This window comes from Myzus persicae, unplaced genomic scaffold, assembly GCF_001856785.1.
Source record: "Myzus persicae strain clone G006 unplaced genomic scaffold, MPER_G0061.0, whole genome shotgun sequence".
Taxonomy (NCBI): Eukaryota; Metazoa; Arthropoda; class Insecta; order Hemiptera; family Aphididae; genus Myzus; species Myzus persicae.
This window is the reverse complement of record NW_019103885.1, coordinates 104,160-114,907: the sequence shown is the minus strand read 5'-3', so window position 1 is coordinate 114,907 and position 10,748 is coordinate 104,160. Positions and strand designations below refer to the sequence as shown.

At 28.1% G+C, this 10,748-nt stretch overlaps 1 protein-coding gene across 1 annotated transcript; it reads left to right on the top strand.

Moving 5' to 3' along the window:
- The first annotated feature begins 46 nt into the window (after positions 1–46).
- On the top strand, positions 47–9,785 carry LOC111035887 (synaptic vesicle glycoprotein 2B-like). The gene is made up of 12 exons (XM_022317704.1): positions 47–408; positions 524–592; positions 2,823–2,888; positions 4,714–4,875; positions 4,941–5,103; positions 6,032–6,150; positions 6,352–6,587; positions 6,699–6,847; positions 6,952–7,217; positions 7,316–7,475; positions 7,544–7,671; positions 9,385–9,785. Exons 1-12 carry the CDS (start codon positions 384–386, stop codon positions 9,438–9,440), a joined length of 1,599 nt encoding a protein of 532 aa, XP_022173396.1. The 5' UTR covers positions 47–383; the 3' UTR covers positions 9,441–9,785.
- Positions 9,786–10,748: the final 963 nt, after the last annotated feature.

Genomic DNA, 10,748 nt, shown 5'->3' with positions numbered 1-10,748 from the left:
CACACACACACACACACACACACACACACACACACACACACACACACACACACACACACACACACACACACACACAAGTACACAACACACTTAACCAATTTGAACGTTATTAATACGATAGTTTGCGTTTTTGAGTTATGAAAATTGATAAGTACCTAATTATTAATTAATAATACCATTTATCCGTGACTGTGTTAAGGCGATATAATTACTGTGTATAATTATGACATTTGCCGATAGTAAATTCGATCAGTAATATCGAATTGAAATGGCAATCGTTTTATTGCACTCACGGACGTTGAAGTAGGTAATAACTATTTAGTTAGGGATGCTGGACAGAGGGTCGTTATTTTATGCATGATTTTGATTAGTGCTTGTTGATCATGATGGAAAAAAATAATTCAAAAGGTAAATATAATTTTAGTTAAATGGTTGATGACAATAGTGTATAGTGAGCTTAAATTTTTAAAACAATCAAATGTTATAAGGAAATATGGAAATAATTTGTTTTTATTTTATATAGAAGACTCAAAGTCCACGTGTCCCATAATCACTCAACCGCTACATTTGGATAAGGATATCAAAAGTTTCGGTGAGTTTAAATCTGAAAGTACTGAACTATAAATTAATAATATTTACAATTATTACAATGCGAACAACGAATCACTTAAGACTTTTTTAGTTTTTAAAATGTACACGGAACTTTAGTTAGGCAGTAGACGTTTTTTATGTGACAGACATCAAAATAACATATAAGGAGAGTTTGAAAGTGGTTATTTTATTCTATATATATTGTAAATTGTAATTACCGATGCTTCGTTATAATATACCTGCATCATGTATGCATATATTCATAATACAACAAAATTTCGGTTGTGACAACCAACTGTTACTAAAATTAAAATTTATACAGCCATAATAATATTTATACTATTGATTTTCAAATGTATGGTTTTACCTATTTCTAAATAAAATAAAATTTCTATCCTATAAACAAATTGTTACAGTTTAATACTATCTGGTTTGAAGTTGTTGTCTTATATTATATTTATTGTAACTAAAATATTAAAAAAATGACAATACTTTCACGTGAAAATGCTGTGGTCCAAACCTACCAGTTATTAATCAATTATTGTTCTTTTTACATAAAAAGTGCATGTTTGGGAGTGTTTGAAATTCTTTGAAAAACAAATATTTGAAATATTAAATTTTTTAATCGAAAAAATTGGAACCAACATTAATTGGAAAACACATAAGTTAGTCCAGGATCATATTATCGTTTTTTTGTCCGAGCACAGCGCAGTGAGCGAGTGGTCACGGGGGCATCACTGTAAATAATTTACGATAAATATTAATTTCTACCTAAACTTAGAGTAGACGCAACTAAACAATCTAGTGAAACTTTGCCTATTCTAAACAATGTACTTTTAAATTATTGGAGTTTTAAAGGCATTCAGATTAAAAAAACTGACCATTCAAACCTACATTATACCCAATTTTTCCATCATGTTCTCCGTTTTTGTGCTAATATGGATGAACTCGTGAAAAATAAAATACAATATGTATTTGTTCGTATATGAACAGCATACAATAAAGAATATTAAGATGTCATAACTGTAATAAAGAATATGATTATTAATATCGATAATCAAAAGGATAGTTATAATAATTGAAGTAATTAATAAGTAACAAGATGCCAGATGGTATTCTAAAATTAAGCAATGTTAAATTGTAAATGAAACATTTGAATATAATATGTGATTAATATATGTTGATGTTAATTGCAATATATATAATATATACACATAAATACTATTTGGGTCCATTTAACATGTTGATAATTTCATTTTTTTTTCTAAAGAACAAAATGTAATATTAATAAGTTAAATGAATAAGTTAATAATAGACTTTTAAATGTAAAATGTTATTAAGATTAATGATTAGTAGGCCAATAATATTTAGAGCATATAATATAATTTATAATCGACCAAAAAAAAAGATACGGGATAATTTCCAAAATGTATTGAAAATATAAATTTCATAATTCTAAATTGTTTAATATAATGATATGACTAGGATTGTACTTTGGTTTCGTTTAGATAGGGTTGTTGAGTGATGTGTTGTGTAATGAGGACTTTTGACGTTTACTTGGTTTACTTTATTAATAGTTTCTTGCTAAATTATTCTAATTATTTCACACTATCCTACTGTTTTTCTCACTCTCCACTTATTCGTTTACAAGATGTTGAACTTATATTAGGTGCCAACATTTTCTGATTTCTGATGATTTTTTTTGGCATATTTTTGCAATTAGTGGCGATAAAGTAAAAATTAAATTGTATTGCATGCTTATAGACGTTCCACAAGTATTAATGGTTGGTATCTATTGCAGTCCATGACGTAATAATATATATTCGTACTGTAATTATTTATTATAAGTCTTAATAAATTCATTATTGTGATGTTATAATTTACTTATCAGTTTTTGAAAAAAATTTGATTTGATTTTTAAATTATAAACTATGAATACACTGAGCAAATAAATAATACAATTATAATTTGTAACCGAGTTGTAATATTGTTGAATTTTAAATATTAATAATAATAAAGCCGTGAGCTATATCCATATTATTTTTTTATTACATTTCAGAAACTTATTTTGTTTTTTGAATACTTATAACGGTATAGAGCAGCTCTATTAGAGCTTTCAGCCTTAGATCCTCAATCAAAGATAATAATACGCTATAAAGTATCATGCAGTACTTACCTAAATAATATTATCATGTACTCAAGACTACTATTTTTGATAATTTTTTTTTTAGAAATAGCAAGTTCTAAATATTTGATAACCAAACCAGTAAATTTGGACCAAGCTATCGAAATTGTCGGTAAGTTATGATTTTTACTACATTTAAATAGGTAAATATTACACAACTGCACTACTTTTTTATAAATTTGATTTGAATATAATCAAGTTGTATAAGGAACACACTGTTTTGTATTATTAACTCCATTAATATTATAATTTTTACTGAAATTAATTCATGCGTGCAATGGTGAATAAGTGCATTTACTTTTATCTCAAGTTTTTTTTAGGTATCTTAAGGTTCCAGAACTTCCCAATTTCTTGGTAAGCCTATTCGTCACTGAACTCATATCAAATTAACCATTTACTGTAAAGTTAAAACTGTATTTATATGCATTGTAGCAAACTAGCAAAAGCAAATCAAATTTAAACATACATTAATAAATAATAAATAGGTACATATGATTTTTAAATAGATTTTTTTAAATTATTAAGTTAAGGCTTCAAAAAATATGGTCATTAGCCCGAAGGTTACTATATAGGTTTTGAACTGTGAGGGAGGGTACTTTCGGTTAGAACACGTGTATATGTATAGTGCGGATTATTGTCACTGAAATCCAGGTGGTCACCCATCCGGGAACTAGTTACATCGACTGGTGGCTGACTTCAAAACATGTTAGTGACTGAGGTCAAACACTGCGCCACACCAAGCCACAAAATAGATTTTTATTATGAATATGAGAGTACATAATTTATAATTATAAAATATTTAGTTCAATGAAACAGTTTTTAAAGGTCCTTTTTTTAATCTTAAAATATTAAGAATACAATTATTATAATGGAGATTTTTTTGAAAGGTAATACCTATATGATGTTCAAGATTAAAATGAAATAAAAATGTATTAAAATCAAAATTATACATCGTATTTTATAAGCTTATTTTAATAAAGTAACTCAACTACAGAGCGCCTTGTGATGTCGGTGGTGACTTAAGTATATCTGCAAAAACATCACTAGAGTGCGCACTAAATTATAAATATTATATATATTTATTGTGCATTTCGCTTTCTAAAAGTGTTTGTACAATACTAAATGGCATATCTACAGCTATAGAAAATATACCATTTACGAAAACATTCATAGTAAGAAGATATTTTAATCTGTATCAAATGTAAACATTGTTGCTTGGTTCTGAATATTATAATGATATGTGAAATATGTATCATTATGAAGTAACTAGGTAGGCACTTACGTTTCCACGCTATTTTACTCCTTACTCTTTCTCCAAATAATAATATTTCATACAATTTAAAAAAAAAATAAAAAGGCTGCGAAGTTATAATTTCGCATTGTCACATTACACTTGTATACGCCATTGGTAGTAGCTATAATAATTGGAGTCATTAAATACTTTTTATTGGCGTTATATTATATTATTCAATCGTACTTTCCAAATCTAAAAGGAGACCTTTGGGCTGGTAAGGGTTGGAAATGTATGATTATCTATAAGAAAATATTTATTAAATTTTATAATATACTGAGGTTAATTTTGATTCAGTTTTAATAAAGTAAGTTTTAATTTTGTTTTAAATGGTGTTTAAATTAAATTAAATGAGGTGTTATGACGTTTAGACTACAATAATTGATGGGCATAGTCACACAGAAACAAGTACACTTTATACATTTAGATAGTTAATTATTACATTATAATTATCATCTTTATTTATTTTTTAATAAAATTATATCATTTCGATAAATTTGGGAACATTTTCAGTATTAAAACGTACAGGTAAAAAGAAATGTTAACGACATTAAAATGTTGATAGTAGTGAAATCTTGAGATTAATTAAAACTGTTCCTAACATTTCAAACAAGAAATGTCAATAATATGTTTCTATTATATGCAGGATTTGGGAGTTTTCATTACTACATATTATTCATTTGCGGATCACTTTTCTCAGCAATCTCCATTAGCGTGACGTCAGTGTCTTTTATTATACCGTCAGCACAATGTGATTTTCAAATGACTTCTGTCCACAAAGGCATTCTCAATGGAGCTTCGATGATAGGTACTTACGAATTTCATTCCTCATATTTATAATATGTGATTTTTTCAATATTTGGTTTCTCTCAGGAATGTTCTTCGGATGTTTTATCACGGGTTACATGGCGGATTCCAAAGGCAGAAAGTATACATTAGTTGTCTGTATGATGATCGATGGTATTTTCAATCTCATATCAAGCGTGTCTCAGATTTATCCAGTGTTAATATTCTGCAAGTTAATGAGTGGATTTGGGTGAGAAAATATTATCAATATAATTATTTAACCGGATGGTGCATATCCTAATTCAGCTAGTTTTAGGTATTTCTAAACATAACGGCATATATGATATATCACCGTAGCTTCTATCTTCCCGCCCGTTAGTTACCAGCCCATTTTATGACCACGATTCTATTCAAAATAAAATCATACTAATCAGTATTTAAAAATATCAAAATATGATTATTTAATATAGATTCAGAGAAGCTAATATTTAAAAAACAGGTACTCACCAAAATATAAAGGTCATGTATACATCATGCAAACAATTATTTTCAAATCACATAATATGGAATTATTGTTTATTGCGTTGTATTAAAATAAGTGTTTAGAAACCGAGAATTTAGCTCCCTCGCAGATTGAGTTTTTCTAACTTAATAATTTTATCCATTCCGACATTTAGAGTTGTAAAAATTACTAGGTAGCTTATATTTAACGGAGTAACTGCTATTTACTGTTTATGCAATGGCTAAATTGGCTACAAACTCTATTATCTCGTCAGTTTAAATCAATTGATCTTATAGTGGAATACTCTTTACGGACTATACGAGTATAAAAACTCAGCCAGAATTTGTTGAGCTCCCCTCAAGATGGAGTTATTTAATTTGTATATAAATGCAACTTGTGGGGGATTTACACACTCTCAATTAAATTCATCGACCTTCGTATTATTAATAATATCAAATACTCAATAGAACTGATAGAAGTATTAAAATATGACAACATATTTAGTAAGTAAGTACACATTTTTTGCATAAATACAGCCGGGGGGGGGGGGGACGTTTCAATACTCGAAACACCAACCTGCACTAAGCAGTGTACACATTTATCCTTATTTATTACCTAAGTATTGTAACGGTAAAATAGATGACTACAAATTAACATGTTGATAAATCATTTTTAGGGTGTCTGGTGTCACTGTATTCTATTCTTACCTCGGAGAGTTCGTGAACAACAAAAATCGTGAAAAATTTCTGTGTTGGATGGAAATGTTCTGGACATTTGGTGTAATATTACTTCCATGTGAGCATTTTAATAATATCTATATTACGTATTACATCTAGGCCAAAATCCCCCTTACATACACAGAAAGTACTAAGATTGCGTGTATTTGTAAGTTAAGTAAAATTCATATAATGTAATTAAGAACCAACCTAGCTATATCAATAAATTATAAATTTAGTAAAATATCTATTCAATTAATAACATTTTAGTGTTTTTTAGGTGTAGCATGGTTAGTTATACCACAAACATTTAGAATCGAATACGGTTTCTTTTTGTTCAGGTCGTGGAATTTATTTGCAATTATTTGTTCGCTCCCGAGTATAATTTTTTCATGTTTGCTGATTAAATTGCCGGAAAGTCCAAAGTTCTTACTCACTAAAGGTAAACACGACGAGACCATCGATTGCTTGAAATTCGTTTATAGATGGAATAATAAGACCGGCGATGAATTTCCGGCAAGTTTAATTATTTTTTTAGCCAACAGTGCTCCCGCTGGACCACTTTCAACAAATGTTAATAATGTACCTAAGTGTTTAACCTACTTTATTTATACATGGATGTTCTAGGTGACTTCACTAGTGTTACCCGATTGTATTAATGAACAGAATAATAGCTTCGTTAGTGGACTCTACAAGAGCATTCTGGAGCTGTTTACGTCTAAATTCAAAGTTGTAGCTATGATTACATGTGTGATACAATTTTGTTGCACTGCCAGGTAACAATCAATTAAGCTAATAATAATAAAAAAAAATGTTGACCAATAATAACGACAAAGTAATTTTACACAAACCCGTTGGTTCTATATTTTCAAATGTGCAGCTTTTACATGATGGTGTTGTGGTTCCCAGAGCTGATGAATAGGTTTCGATGGTATGAAACATTATACTCAGGTCCCAAAAATATGACAAATATGTGTGAAATTGTATCTCTTTTTAAAATTGAACCCGAAGAGATAGATCTGAAATGCAATGATGAGATCGATCAATCTGTGTACGAGAACATTCTCATCATCGGCATTGCTTGTATACCTACAAGTATTATTGTGCCGCTATTAGTCAACAGATTTGGAATTAAATTTTTCTTAGGTTTGAATATATTTTTAATAAATGTTATAAATGTCGATAAATATGCATATGTATTTTTATTTTAGTAATTTTTAATCTAATTTAATGTTTTTATTTAGTGTTAAGTTTTTTCGGGTCAGGTCTGTCCGCCGCTTGCTTGTACTTCATTTCGTCTTCATTCGAGAATATCGTGTTATCTTCAGTATTTGAAGCTCTTTCTAGCTTGGGTATCGGTTTAGTATTTTGTATAAGTGTTGAACTATTTCCAACAGAATATAGGTAAATTTAGAAAGTTAGAAATATCAAAATTCCTAGTATTAATATTCTTAATATTTTGTTATTTTTAGGGGCGTTGCCGTATCTATTGGTTCCATGTTTGGCAAAATAGGTGCAGTTATTGGCAACATCATAGTTGGTGTATTTATTGATGCACATTGTATGGTTCCTATTTTAGTATCGTGCTCTTTTTTGATAAGTAAGTATACTAAATGTTTGAAAAAATCTAGAAATTCGCTCAGCTATAGTGAGTGTTTATACTTCGTCATTATCTCTTCACCATTGTAATAAAAATGTGTTGAATTTAAATTCAACGATAAATCGTTATATTAGTACGAAAAATGATTCTGAGCGGAGACGGTTTATGTCTATATTTTTAAAAATATTTTTCTATTTTTCTTTTATTCATAGAATCATTAGTGATTTATAATTCTATTACCCCTATAAACTATTAACACCCAGTAGATTTATATAACTGTTGGTTGAACTAATTTTGTCAAAAAACGAATTGCATTTAATGTCATACACCGTAATACAGTAATTATTATATAACATTATTTAAGATATATTATATATAGATTATTATTCACTTAGTGGCAAAAGGTTTCGAGTTCCTACGAATACATTTTTGAAAATATAAGAAAATAATTGGGACTTTTAGTTCATTGTAAGAAAAATGTACAAGAAACCATGTACTTATTGCATAATGTTCAAGTTCTTACTAGTCTTAAATAATACAATTTAAAAATGTTTTATTTGAATATCCTGGGGATTTTGACGAATTATATAAACATTTGAACTTTAAAAAAGAAGTGAAAAAAATATCTCATCTTTAGTAAATGCTAACTATATGAATATTTGGTGAAAATTTCAAGCTTTCTCGAGTTTTCTCAACATTTTAAAGTACTTAGTGGATTAGATTGTTTTCAATACTCTACCCTTAAAGTTTAAAATCAAAGCATTTCTACGGTGCCCAAAAGTGCCAAAGTTGATAAAAAATACATATCATTTTGAAACCAATAAATTCAAAACCTGCACTCAGTATCTATAATATGCTATAATTATTATTCGTAATGCAGTCAGTGGCATACCCAAGATTTTTCAATGACGGGAGGGGGGCTAAACCAAGTAAATTCGAATTTCCTATGGATACGTTATTATTGTTATAATTACCTTATATACTAGGTTGCTATTTACTTTATCTTGTAACCGTAACCGTAATAACTAATAACCTCTACAAATAATTGATAATACACAAAATGATTTTTCAAAACCATGAAGTATTCACGATATTTTTCCTCTCCAAGGAAAATCTATGAATAGTAAATATGTTTTTGTTAACAAATAACCACGACAACGAAAACTTTACGAAAAATCGGTCAGAAACAAAAACCATAAATGTAGCCCAAAAACATATTTATTTTAATCTCACAGGTTCATAGACTGTATTGTATTTTTTATTTTAGTCGTGTAAACATAATTTGAATCAATTTTTATACCATTATATTATTATACGTAGGTAATATTTTGTTACTATGTGATTTTATTAAAATTGAAAAAAAAAATTAATATTATGTAGTACGTCATGGGTACACTATTAAATTATTGTATATTATTTGATATCGTGAAAGTATAATTATTACATTTGTTATCATAACTTGGCGATTTAAATGAATCGAAAATCTTATATAAATCATTCATATATACCCCGAAAATGTTGAATTGTAATTATCTTTAGGCAAGTGGTAGTGAAACAAAATTGAGTCCCCCCACCCCTAGACGAATGACTAAATACGTCTCTGCAATAGAAGTCAATTGTCAATAGTAGATGCTTTAAAGTAAAAATATTAAGTTTTTTCCTATGAACCAATTTAATTATGGTCGTAATCGTAAACATAAATTATTTGTTTAGTTTCAGGGTTATTAGTATTAACATTACCAAAAACTGGAAGGACCGCCATAAAATGAAAATAAACTATCGGAGGAGAGAACTTTGAACTTGTTTTAATCAATTTTATATCCTGTTTTTTTTATAATTATATAAATGTAAATCTAACATAAATTTATTATTTTATTTTAGTTTGTACAAAAATGAATATTTACATAACAGATTATGTAAGTAAATGAATATTTATTAAACTTGATAAACAGGGATTTTGAAAGAAAAATACATACACTTTAATACGTTGGTACTATGTCGAGGTACTTTCTGAAAATGCATTCAAAACTATATATTGTAATATTATTTGTGAATGTTTGCTGTTTTTTTTTCCTTTTTGATGTTAAATATATCAGTATTTTCTTTTACGCATATTTAGACTGTGTTTAGTTACGTTTTACAGATCTATATTGTATATTGTATGAATAGTGCAATATAAATATAATCAGTGCATGAATTAAGAAAAATTAGAAAGGGATAATGCGAAGATGTAAAAAAAAATGTGCGTACCTACCTTATTTGAATACCATATCGATTATGACAAATATAAGAGCTGTTTAAATAAGAGGTATATTCCGTCAACCTCCACTCTCCCCCTCAATTCAAGCACTGAGTATTATACCAGCCGAGTATGAGAGTGGCCGTTTGAAGTGTCGAAGCACCCATCTGGTCAGCCCTCTCATCCGTGTTTATTTTATATTTTTTGTTATAATAATATAATATAATCGGTATGAACTATTAAGTATTAATCAAATTATGGTGTATAACTTTTTTATAGTTAGTAAAATATTGATAATCATAATGTGCAGCTCTAATTATAGTGTACATTACCATTTGTACAGTATAATATTTCATAAATATTTAATAAAATAACTATTAATATAGCAATAAGTATATTTTAACGATAAACTTATGGTTATGGGTATGAATAGTTGGCTGAGGTATTTATAATATAATACCCTCTTTGATAGGTTATAACATTTGTAATTACTGATAAGTAATTATTAACAATTAACATACCTATTATAGATTAGCCACATAGGTAAATATTATATGGTTATGGTATATAGGTTATTTAATTGTATATGAAAATTGAAAAACTTAGGTACTTTAACTCGTATTAGTGAAAATTTTAATATATTATCCTTAATCCTTCTCTCAGTAGGCATAGAATAAGCTCATCATTTATGACATACCACTCGACACTGCATTTGTCAAGTGCATAATATTATTTAAGTAAGCGTCTGTTTTAAATATTGCTCTAAACCTGCTAAAATGTGGTGTGAGAACAATAATTACATTGTATATTATCTAAAAGCATTTCGTAATAAAATACG

Coding starts and splice junctions, on each gene's coding strand:
- LOC111035887 (XM_022317704.1), top strand. CDS start 384: ATGATGGAAAAAAATAATTCAAAAG. Junction 2,889..4,713: donor CCAAGCTATCGAAATTGTCG/GTAAGTTATGAT, acceptor TATTATATGCAG/GATTTGGGAGTTTTCATTAC. Junction 5,104..6,031: donor AAGTTAATGAGTGGATTTGG/GTGAGAAAATAT, acceptor AATCATTTTTAG/GGTGTCTGGTGTCACTGTAT.